We start from the raw sequence: 12,696 nt of genomic DNA on the forward strand, positions 1-12,696 counted from the left end.
GATGATGTATTGATTGTGATTTGATAACTAGAATTGATGTTATCACATGTTAATTGTTTGTGTCTTTGATTTGAGTTCAAACAAAAACCCTAATCATGTATGTAATGTGTAATTGATGTGCATGGATAGTGATTATGGAGTCTAGAGTGTTATATGAACGGATTATAGTCTATAGATGGTTAATATGTTGAGTTTTGTTGCAAACAGTTTCTGGACAGATTGTGTTATTGAAGTTTAATTGACTGTAACGGGGTGTGAATGTGAAAATTTGTTGAGATTATTGATACTACAGTAAACTAGGTTGAGTCTAGTTTCTATAGAATATAAATTTGCAATTTTTGGACGTGTAAAAGTTAACCTTTATGATTTTACAAAAACGTTGTGCAAAGCTGAGTTGTTAGACCTGCTGTTAGGTTTTTTTGTAAATATTATATCTCATGAACTACAAGGCCAAATGGGTTGGTTCCACTTCTGGAAGTTGACTTGTTGAGTTAGGAACCTAACCCAAGTGGTCTTGCATTTATTGGATTTTTCGTTTAACGGGATTTCAAATAACATTCTGTTGCGCATAAATTTGACTGCGATAAGTTTGCTGTGGTAAATTGATCTTTGTGAGAAATATGTATGGAATAAAAATACAACAAAATATGTTCTGGAAACCTAACACATACATGCTTTTGTGATGATTTTTGGTAAATTAATTGTGATGCTATGATCGGTGGAATAGACTAGTTTTTCAAGTAGAATTCTGTCGTTAAGAAACTAGTTGCTGAATTTTGTGAAAGTTGCATGAAACATGGTGATTGCTAAATTATTATCATGTTTTGACCAAATTGCCCTTGCGGGGAATAATTGCTAATTGATTGTCATGATTTGACCAAATTTCCCTTGCGGGGAATAATTTCTAGTTAATTGTTATGTGATGACCAAATTGCCCTCACGGGAAGTAATTGCTAGTGATGTACATTATGAATACATGACACGTAAATAATTGCTCACACATGTAACGTATCACAAATACACTTGTTAAAGTCACACACGATTCACAAACGAAACACGAAACATGTTGTGTGCATAGGTATTATGTGCCGAGTCTAGGGACTCGATAATAGTTCCGACACTTAGAAAATCTCTTTGTTGTTTTAGAACGCTAGAGAGAGTTTTCTGTGACGCGCATCACTTGGTGATTTATTTTTGGGAATTCTTCGCAAACAGTGAGTTTCACTTACCCCTTTAAACTGTTTTAAACGCTTTTCACTTGGGGGAGATAACATACTCCGATAAACGCATTTAAGATTTTGTTAGTAAATTATATATCACTTGTAAAGGCTAGTGGCAAACGAAACATTTGAAGTCCTACACATCGAACCGGTTAATATTTGGAATAGCGAGTCACTGTTGAGTAGTACTACTGGGTTTGACAAACCCCACCCAACGCTAAACTCGACTGGAGGTCGAGTGGGTGTAATTTTGGCTAACACGTACCATGGTCTGGATGACCTGGTGACAAGGCACTTGATAAACAGTCAGCTTCGGTGTCGAACACTTAGTAATACTTGTTGTATAGGCTAGCTACCTATCGATATATAATTGATTTAACACTATCTGGTAACGCAAAACGCTAAACGCAAAACGCTGAACGCAAACGATAAACGCTTTACTTTATATAAACTTGTGAACTCACCAACCTTGTGTTGACACTTTTAGTATGTTATTCTCAGGTAGCCGAGGCGGGCGCGCGGTATAGGATCATGCATGGTTTTTGAACATTCTGATATGCAAACATGTTTTTAACTATTATTACTTGGGTTTTTAAGTCGTCCTGCGTGACGCAACTTTTGTCTTTGGTTTTTACGCTTCCGCGCTTATTTTCATTTAAACGTTTTTATAGTTTGATTATAACTAATGATTCTGATCCTGTTAGTTCACACCCTCTGACGGTAAAACTCCGTTAGTGGATTTTGAGGGTGTGACAGATTGGTATCAGAGCCATTGGTTATAGCGAACTAGAAGCTGCATGCATACCAGACTATAACCGCAACGACCCATTAGTTATAATGATACGCACCTCATAAGTTTGTGTAGTCTTTGTTATCTTATCTCTTTACCTCTTTCACTCATACGCGCGCATACACGGCTCACCTGTAGGGATGTCGACGCCACCATCATCACCATCTGATCAGATGACTCATGCTCATGGGAAGGAGCCGCAGTTACCCACCTCATCGCCACCTCGTGTAGTCCCGGAACTCGAAGCTCCCGCACCAAAGAGGTGCCGCTTATCCGGAGGCATGTACGAAAACGAAGTTAGCTGGGATTGGTACCCTAATATGATCAGACGTATGGTCTATCACGAACAAGTTCCCCCGCTACCTCACCCGAACCATCCTGCTTATCCCAACACCTTACCACCCATAACCGAACCTGTAGAGCGTGTGCTCGCAGCTGTTGTTTCTTGTTTGGAGCGTGATGTTGGTTACATGCGCTATACGAGAGCGAACGTTTCCGGACTGTTAAAAGATGGAACCGAAACTAAGGAGGAAATTTCCCGCATGGCAGCGGCAATGAAGGAAATGTAAGAGGCTAGTGATCAACAGATGAAGATTATGAGAAAGATGCAAGCCGAGATGATAGACTTGCAAGAGCAACTCCAAGTAGCAAGGACCCGAACCGAGATAGCTTTAGAGCGTTGCGATGTCTTACAAATGCAAATTGCTCAGAACGCAGCCGAACCCGAGGCAGAGCCTGAGGCAGAACCTGAAGCCGAGCCTGAGGCAGAGCCTGAAGAGGAACCCGAAGAAGATCCCGAATAGGAGCCTGAGGAGGATCCCGAGGAAGATCCCGAGGAGGAACCTGAAGAAGAACCGGAGGAAGAACCGGATGAGGAGGAGGCACACTCAGAGGTGTCCTCAGACGATGACATCTAAGGATGATAACACCTAGATGGAGGGGTTGTCTCCATCCAAACTATTATTTTCTATAATTTTAAGGATTGATTTGAAATACTTTGTAACGAATACAATGGTTTTAATCATGAATTTTTATTTGGATTAATATATAGTTGTGATGTGATGTTTGTTTTCTTATTTCTTTCCTGCCTATCTTTTTATTACATGTATGGCGTGTTGCATATGAAAGAAAAATTCATGTCTAACATTTTATGCTGTGATTCTAGGAAATGGCTGGAAGAAACGCTGGACACGGACGTGGTAACATCAACCTGACTGCAGCAGAACTCCAAACTCTGCTAAATGACCATGCGGCGGCCGCTCTAGCCGCACATGTACAGAACCAAGCTGGAGGTCCAATTGGAACGTTTACCTTCAAGAATTACCTTGACTGCAAGCCCAGTACGTTTAAGGGCACCGAGGGAGATATAGGCTTCCTGCTTGGGCTGAGAAGGCCGAGTCAGCGTTTGAGATGTGTAATTGTCCCCCTGCCAGTAGGGTCAAATTTGCTGCTGGAACACTTGAAGATTCTGCCCTCACATGGTGGAATTCAAACGTACAGATCCTTGGATTACAATTTATATGAAAATTACAGAAATTACATAACTAAGATTACACAAATATGTTACAAATAAGTACTCATTCCATCCCATTAGAAGTGTCATGGTTTGAAAAACACAAAGTTTAAGGTAGATTGAATGATTACTTTTCTTGCTTACCAAATGACAATAATGCCATTGGAAATTGAGTCCATCAATATTGGTTATTAATGTTAATTGTGTGTGTTTAAGGGTAAATTCGAAAATTGACTAATAAATTTTGAAAGTGGACATTTGTAATAAGACAAACAAAAAAAGAAACATTGACACTTCTAATTGGACGAAGGGAGTAAAACTTTCCTTGTACACTACATTTGTGATTGTATTGGTTGATATATATCGTTTATCAAAAATCAAAATCTTTATATATGTCTGCTTATAACTCTTGATATAGCCATGTATAGATGTATGTATGACAAATAAGGTTATTCAAGTACATACCGCGACCCAGATAAATTATAATATATATCCATGAAACTAATAAAACAAATATTCATACACATAAAATAGCATACTTTTTGATCAATTAATATATATGATGTCATTTGAGATCATTTGCTCATTTTATAAAAAAAATGATTATCCCAAAAAAAATTACTTGAACTTTGATGTTATAATCATTCTTAAAATCTGAAATTGATTAATCATGATAAATTATTTGTTGTTATTAATATTCTGCATATGACAAATTTTAATTAATTTTATATATTAAAATTAACAATTGTATAATCAAGAAACATATAAAACCCAAAATTTAAATATAACAAAATGATTTGTTTTATTTCATATGAATGAAAAATGACAAAGACATACTAACCTTAAAGCCATGTTCAAATAACAGTAAACTTTTTAAAAAAATATTAATCTGTATTTAGCTTTATTATTTTGAATATAAACTATAATAGACACTTTAATTATGTACTACCCAAAGGTAACACTAACATAACCTCAAATCATTGTATTTGTCTAAAAATAAAATTACTAAGTTAATATAATATTGAAATAATTTAAATAACTGATGAAAACGATATTCTAGGTTTTCATATCCTAAATGATTTTTGGAAAGCGAAAATAGTGGAAATGGATTGAAACAGATTTTTTTGTTTAAAAATTTGAATGCTTTTAATTAAGTAATTTGTATTATAAGGCATATTAAATTAAATATATTTGAATGTATGAAAAAGTATAAATCAAGTCATAAAATAGGTGTTTCTGGAGCATTTTTGTCTTGAGTTATGAAAGAAAATGTTGAAAACTAAATATTGATCTTCTTGTTGCTAACCATTTATACCACACAAAAAAATCATATAAATAAATGATAGATAGTTCATATAATAAATATCTATTCATATGGATTATAATTATAATATTCAACTTCAATGATTTAATGTTAAACACCGAGATATATATAAAATGTATTCTTCATGTTTGCAATATTTATATAAAACGGTAGGAGAAAATTAAGAAAATACACATTTTTCAGAGTTCAAATACATATGAGAAAACTTTAAATCCAAATTTGAAATCAATCTTATATAAAAAATTATGCATTGCTGCTCATCTCAGTTTAAAAAATTTATATATTTTACCTTGATTTTAATTACCTATGATTTTAAAATTTTATTCTAATAGGTCTGCAACTTCAATTTTGATATTCCTTATTTTAATATCTTTCATCATTAATGTTAATGAATGAATCGAATAGGATTTACATTAAAGAAAAATAAACTTTAATTCATATATTGAAATGACTTAAAATATAAGGATCAATATTGAAAAGTTAAAAAAAAGATGAAGAGAGCTATAAGAGTGACAAGTGGCAAAAATGGGTAGTCATTTATTAAAATAGATAGATTTTCATGATAGTATGATACAAATTTATTATAAATTACAATTGGAAAATGTTGTGAAAATTGATAAAAAAAAAGTATTTTGAAACGGAGTATTTTTGTCATTAAAAAAAAATATTTCAATTTTTCATTGTTTCCATATATCAAACAACACATGGAAATGATTCATTTCAATCCCACATGGCATATGGTAACAAAACATGACAATGGAATGGTAATAATTCATTTGATTCTATCCTCCATTCTATTCCTTACTTCATTCCATTCCCCTTCATTCCATTACCACATACCAAACAGACCCTAATGCAATTGAATTGGATCTTTCATTTCATCCATATGACACTTGAAAAATATGAAGTGCGGTACCTATAAGAATAATAGAACAATATTTGTGGTGCTAGGAAGGCATTCATTTTATCTTAAGGGATCTTTACTAGGAACAGAATAAAACTTAACACAAAACTATCATTTATAAAACCATAACAATTAAAAAGAATAATTTTCACCACTAGTCTTTTAACATTCAACTTAATTTTTGTGTCACCCTTAAAATGCATTTTTCTTTACAAATTAATTTATAATGTCTGAATAGCATATAATTTATATCTTGTGACATGTCTTTTATTCCCTTTATAATGTCAAACTTCAACATTCTATGATTTAGTTGAATAAAATCAAATAATGTGTCTTCTGACACGTGTTTTGTTTCCTTTCTCTTAAATTTTGCAATGTGTCACAATGTCAATCTTAGACATATTTCTACACAACTATTTTAAATCCACGAATAAGTTTAAATGATTTTTCGTGTTAAAAAGTATTTCAAAATGATTTTATGTCCTCCAATAATTTATAGCTGTTTTAAACCATAAATTTGTAGATAGTCAAGAAGCCAGGATATGAAAATCAAAGCAGGAAAGAAGTCGTTGCACAAACACGTTTTCTATGATTTATATATTGATGGGTCTCGCAGATTCACTGGTAACAATAATGTCTCAAAGTCAAAAAAAAAAATAAAATGAAAAAGAAGACGTTTCCAACTATTTTCGGTTCCTTTGGAAGTTAATATAAAAGTCATGTAATAATATTAAACCAATTGTCATATCCAAAGCAGCAACATCATTCTTAACTTACTAAAGTCCATTTACATGTTTTATGGCTCAAACTTCAGTCGAATGTGTTTTCTCTGTGAGAACCGGTGTCGATCCTTCCCATAACTCCTTTAGCTCCTTTCGTGCCCACGAGATCACAACTATCGGTCCAAGTGTCGATGGCACCTACACCCATCAAATGTGGACCAGATAATCAAAGTCAAACCACTCGGAACATCAATCTAACCAGAAATAATTTTTAACCAAATTGATGCACATTATATTTTTATACAAGTGACTGTAGTTGGTAATATCAATTTTCAACCCGTTATGTTTAATCAATAATCGGTAAAGAGACAAAAATATGTAAAAGTATTAGCTTCGAATAAAATGGGTCGAACTGATCCAAAGTAAAAAAAGTGCATTTCATCCCTACAATCTTAGATATCATTTTATACAAAATTTTATATTATTATGGAAAAAATATTAACTATTTGAGACTAAATAACATTAGAAAACCATAACTTTTGAACAAAAAGTATTTCATGTCAATCCAACCCAACATGACCTGTTTTGACCCATACCAAAAATCACCAGAGTTGACTTTTAGCTGAAATAATGTAGCTTCTTGACACTAATTAACATTAGAAAATCATAACGTTTGGACAAAAATTGTTCCGTGTCAATCCAACCCGGCCAGACCCGTTTGACCCACACGAAAAATTCACCAGATTTGCCATGTTACTGGAAATGAAATAATATAATTTCTTGACACTAATTAACATATTGAAAAATCAAAACTTTTGGCCAAAAAGTGTTTCAAGTCAACCCAACCTGACCACCTGATCCATACCAAAAATCACCAGATTTGTTAAATTATTCAACTTAATCCAGCAAAACAATTTCAAGGGTGTTAGCAGAAACATACCAAATATAAAAGTGCCGGTTGTGGAGAATGAGTAAGAATTCCAGCTGCTAATGCAGATATTAACCCAATAGCATATCCACAAGTAGCATACCATATGTATTTGTACCCCTTTTGAGTAGATACATCCAAAGGATTTGCAACCTCTTTGACTTTTCTATGGTCAAAGCAGAGAACCAATGCCAAAAGCATAGAAGGAATAGCCTACAAAAACAAACAACTTAATAATAACATATTCACCATAACTAGACGAGCGCAAAGTTAGGAGTTAAGACAAAACTGTTTACCATATCACCAAGACCGAGCATCATGAAATCACTAGCAGCATTTCCAGGTACAATCCCACCTAACAAGTTTCTTGGAAAAACAATCTTCACAGGCAACTCAAGTTTTTTAGTAATTAGTTGCAAACCGGGAAGACTTAACGAGTTAGCCACTGTATGAACAGGGTTAGAAGCTTGTTGTGTTGCTACCGCAACCATAACATTTGCACCAAAGAACCATTCTGAATAAAACACCCAAAATATATCATACACAAACAAGCAGATCAACAGCATTGCACAAACTTTTATGTTTGGCAGACGAACGTGACTCACAAACGCAAAACAAAGCGAAATCCCCAACAAATTGTTCAATATCCAGTGTCCAGAAACAAGCCACGCTGCAACAGTAATCAAGCACATAAACAGTAAAACTGCTTGCATTCGAGTAAACGGTTTGGAGCAACAATGAGACAGAAACGGGTCAGAAAGCCCAAATTGTGACTTGACATGGGCTATATAAGGTGAGAAGCAAAAGTATAGGGATGAAACTGATGCAGTTGCAGTGAAAGCAGTGAGTAATTGTGAAACCGAAGAGAATAAGTAAAACATTGTGAGGAGACTTAATGAGCTCATAACTGGTATCATGAGTGCTTGTGATCTGTCCAATGTGATCGAGGCTTCTGATAGATCACGGTTTTTTTCCATTTCTTTTCCATAATTTAATGCTCGGAAAGCTGACCCGAATGCCACGGCAACGGCGGTTAAAATAAGAGTAACTGGAGCTGGCTCCAAGAGAAACACAAGCTTCCATAAAGGCTCCATTGTTAATAAACTAAACCACAATTATCAGAATTGAAGCCTAATTTGGTCAGCTGAGCATGTACAGAGTATAATTAACTGCTACAAGGTATAACTCATTGACAGATCTCCCAGAAATTAAACAAAAAATTATAAGAAATCTATGGTTTAGCTAGGGGTGTGCATGAAACCGAAAAAACCAACTGAACCAAAACAAAAGCCGCTCGGTTTGGTTTTATGTTTTCGTTTTTTTGCGTGTATCTAAAACCAGAAAAACTGAACCGAACTCAGAGATTTTATTTTAAATTAGAACTTATAAAAGTTTAATGTATAGTTTAACCCAAATATTTTAGCCTAAATGTATACAATCAATTAAATTATTAACCAACAAATACATTTAATCCCAAATTCATTATTTTTAGCCAACCTTCTTTTCAGGCTCAAAATTTTCAAGCCTGAATGGCAAAACCGAACCTATCCACAACCAAAACCTAAGTAACCGAAAAATTCGAAACCAAAAGGTTTTCTCGAAAACCGAACCCAAACCAAACACCATACAAATCGACACTGAAAGATTCAAAAGCAAACGGTTTTCAAACAGTCAAAACCAAAACTGAACCGAACCAAAAGCAAAAACCGAAACTGAAAAATCCAAAACCTAACTATTTTTAATATCTCAAAAACCGGCATTTCGGTTTTTGGTTCGGTTTAAGCCCAAAATCGAACCGACACCCTTACATTTAGCAGATCAATCACGGAAATGCATAAATCAACTTGGCTAAAAACATTTTAACTTCCTGCTAAAATCAAAACCATCTAACACACAAAAGACAACACAACTCTGATCTAAATCATGTAATTAATACCTAGGGCACACAATTTAAAAACTATATTCATCATCATAATAACACTAGCAGAACTACGTACAAATGTACAATCAATCAGAACCAATTTCAAATTAACAATCACGAAGTAAAAGTTTACATATATAGCAACGAATAAACGACAACCTAGTGAATTTGTAAACTGACGAGTGGAAATCAGATAATTTAGGCCCAATTCATCATTTCCGGCCAACTTTTTTATATCGGATCAAAACTTTCAAGCCTAAATCGCAAAACCGAACCCAAACCAAAAACCGAAACCAAATGGTTTTCAAAAACTCAAAGACCGACATTTCGGTTTTCGCCCAACCAAACTGACACACACACACACACACACATACACATCCCTAAGTTTAGCACCATAGAATGCTTAAATCAATTTAGCTAAAAACATTTCAATTTCCTGCTAATATAAAAATCAATTAATACATAAATTGACAAAAGTCAACACAAATCCGATCTAATCATCAAAATAATAAAAAGTTAACACCTAGGGTTTACAATTCAACGAACTAGTGAACTAAATATGATGCATCATCATAATAATAATATTTAAAACTAACAGAGCTACGTACGAATGTTGTACAATCAATGATAATCAGATGAATTTGAAGCAAAAGTTACGTACAAAGCAACGATCTAGTGAAATTGTGAAATGAGGAGTGGAAATTAGGTCAAATTGTTGTGAATCTGAAGAAATTGAAAAAGATGACTTACGTTTAACAGAGAGAACTTGAGATTGACTCTCTGAGTTGAGTTGCCTGAAGCTAACTGTGTGTGCACCCAAAGCAAGCAATCCCGTTTTGTGTTTACAAGGTTTTGTTTTTTTGTTTTATTTGTTTCCTTTTTAGATATTTTTATCGTTCGGGTATCCTCTACAAATAAATTAATACAGTAATTATCGTTTTAAACTATACTAATTATGTTATTAAAAATAATATAGTATAATAATAAAATCTCTAGTTATTTGTACACTTCTTATAATGAAAATAATTTGTATTTGATTCAAATTTTCTTAATATGTTACTTGTATAGTATTACTAGACGAGTGCTCGCGCGATGCAGCGGGAAACACATACATTTGTAATCATGTAACAAGTTTATGGATGTTCGTTGTTCGATTTGAAACTGAAAAACGTTCAAACCGGTCGTTAGTTTGATTTCACCATTGATTTTTTTATTAACTTTTGGCCGGTCGTTTTCAATTTTCAAAGGTTCGTTTCGGTTTTCGACGACAAAACCGGTTACTAACGGTTTGACCCACGGTTTAACTTAAAATCCATTAAAACCAGACAGCAAACGCCCCTACGTAAAATGATATTTTTTAAATGAAAAACTATAACAATATGATACTCAAATTAAAGATAAAAACATGCTCATTTTTATGGTATAATTTTATTTAAAAAATATTAGCACATGAAAAAGTTATTAATATTTAAAAATAATGAGGGGGGGGGGTGAGTTTAAAATGAAAATAAAAATCATATAAGAGTGAAAGATCAAGGATTATAGTTGTAAATATTTTAAAATTTACAAAATTTAAGCAAAGTGAAGGGGTCAATGATGTAACTATTTATTAACCTCTTTTAGTTGTTGACAAGTTTGCTCTTATTCTAAATGCATTAAAGATTGTACAATATGTTAATTGATTTGTAAATCCCTTAAATATAAGGTGTCTTAATTTGCCCTTATTTGGTGTATTATATATAGTATAGATAATTGTATATTACCCTATAGTTGTATAGTGTGTTTGAATTTTAACGTAGTATTTAAATATTGTTTTAATGGATAATAATTGATTATAGAAATTTGATCTTAGATTTTTAGGATTGTCTTTACAAAAACACGGCTAAACTTCATAATGGATTAAAGGGGTGTTTGGGATTTCTTGTTTTCATCAACTTATAGAAAAAAAAGTGTTTACCAACAAAGTGTATATCAAGTTATAACTTATAAACTTTGAGAAAAATTAATAAGATGTTTGCCAAACCATAAGAACTTATGGACCTTAACTTAAGGAGAAGGCAAAATAAAAGGGTTTTGAAAAGTTAAAAATTTGTAACTTATTAACTAACGTAATGTGTTTGATTTACCTATTATACCCCTCCAACCCTCAAAACCAATAACACCCATTTTAAAAATAGAAAAAGAGTGTCATTTGTAGTCATTTTGGTTTTCCTTAACACATAAGCTAATCCAAACATTTTTAAAAACTTCTTTTAAAAAAATCATAAGTTAATAAGTTTTTTTAACAATAAGTCATTTTTCACTTAAATAAGCATTCCCAAACACACCCTAAACCCCAATCATTTCTTATCATTCATTGTCAAAAATTTGCCATGGAAATTGATTGTGATTGATTAAGATTTTCTTATTAAACACGAGAAAGCTTGTTTAGATAATCAACATGTCTTTCTACCATTTGCCTCTGATACACTTGGTTTCCTGGCCCCAAAGGCTGTGAAATTTTTGAGTATGGTTCAGCGCGTCGTACACGGAACCTCTTCAGCTTCTAGGTCCCAAAACTTTTCGGGTGGACAGGGGGGGAACACGCCTGTGTGATCTTACAGGAGTGTCTCCTCTTGTTGGGCTCAGGGATATTCAAAAGGGGGTTGCGGCACAGCTTGTTGCCCGTTTGCCTGCTACTCTATTGTAAACGTTTTATAGTAAATTATAATGAAATTTACAAATCATTTATTAAAAAAAAAAATCTATGTATACTATTAAACCAAAAAAAAATAAAAAAAATTATTAGATTGAAGAACGTAAGAACGTAAATAATGAACGTTGAGATTTCAATATTTAACAAAAAATACAATAAAAAATATTCTTGTTCGATTAAATAACACATTATGTTATGTACTAATTATAAAAAAATTCTATTGTAACAACTATATTATCGTATTACAAAACTAAAGCTGACACAAATACGAGTATGTTAATACTGTTTGCTGACATCGGTAGTGGCAAGTTGTTCGTCAATGGAAAAAAAAACCCACCAGCTACAAGTCTTCTTCAAAATAATTTGTAACCAAGTCGCAAAGTCTTATGTTTAACAGTTATATTTTTTCTTCTCGCTCGGTTATATAACTCCCGAGACGTCTAGGTAATTGTAACTCTTCTCATTCACTAATCTATTTGTAATACAATGCTAAACTAAAACTGAGTGAACACATTCAGTAATTGGAACTTAATGTGGTACTTCCACTTTACGAAGAATATACTGTTTTATCCCAACAAATGCCTTCTATGAACGCCCTTTCCGACGGCAAGTGGCGACCTACACATGGATAAACATGACTAAAACATCTCACCTCTGTCTTTCTATGTTTGTTCTTGTT

The 12,696-nt window shown here is 33.2% G+C and overlaps 2 protein-coding genes across 2 annotated transcripts in view; one reads left to right on the forward strand and one right to left on the reverse strand.

Annotated features, from left to right (window-relative positions):
• LOC143562706 (uncharacterized) overlaps positions 1 to 12,696 on the forward strand; it is a 233,863-nt gene that overhangs the window by 176,404 nt on the left and 44,763 nt on the right. The window lies entirely within an intron of this gene.
• Positions 6,457 to 10,151, reverse strand: LOC143562703 (signal peptide peptidase-like 1). The gene is made up of 4 exons (XM_077050439.1): positions 10,069 to 10,151; positions 7,698 to 8,599; positions 7,414 to 7,614; positions 6,457 to 6,671 (listed from the first exon to the last, which is right to left on the reverse strand). The coding sequence occupies exons 2-4, from the start codon at positions 8,493 to 8,495 to the stop codon at positions 6,555 to 6,557; spliced, it is 1,116 nt and encodes a 371-aa protein (XP_076906554.1). The 5' UTR covers positions 8,496 to 8,599; positions 10,069 to 10,151; the 3' UTR covers positions 6,457 to 6,554.

This window comes from Bidens hawaiensis, unplaced genomic scaffold (genome assembly GCF_021521415.1).
Source record: "Bidens hawaiensis isolate Kalapana, Puna unplaced genomic scaffold, B.hawaiensis_p1.1 tig00021047_1, whole genome shotgun sequence".
Taxonomy (NCBI): Eukaryota; Viridiplantae; Streptophyta; class Magnoliopsida; order Asterales; family Asteraceae; genus Bidens; species Bidens hawaiensis.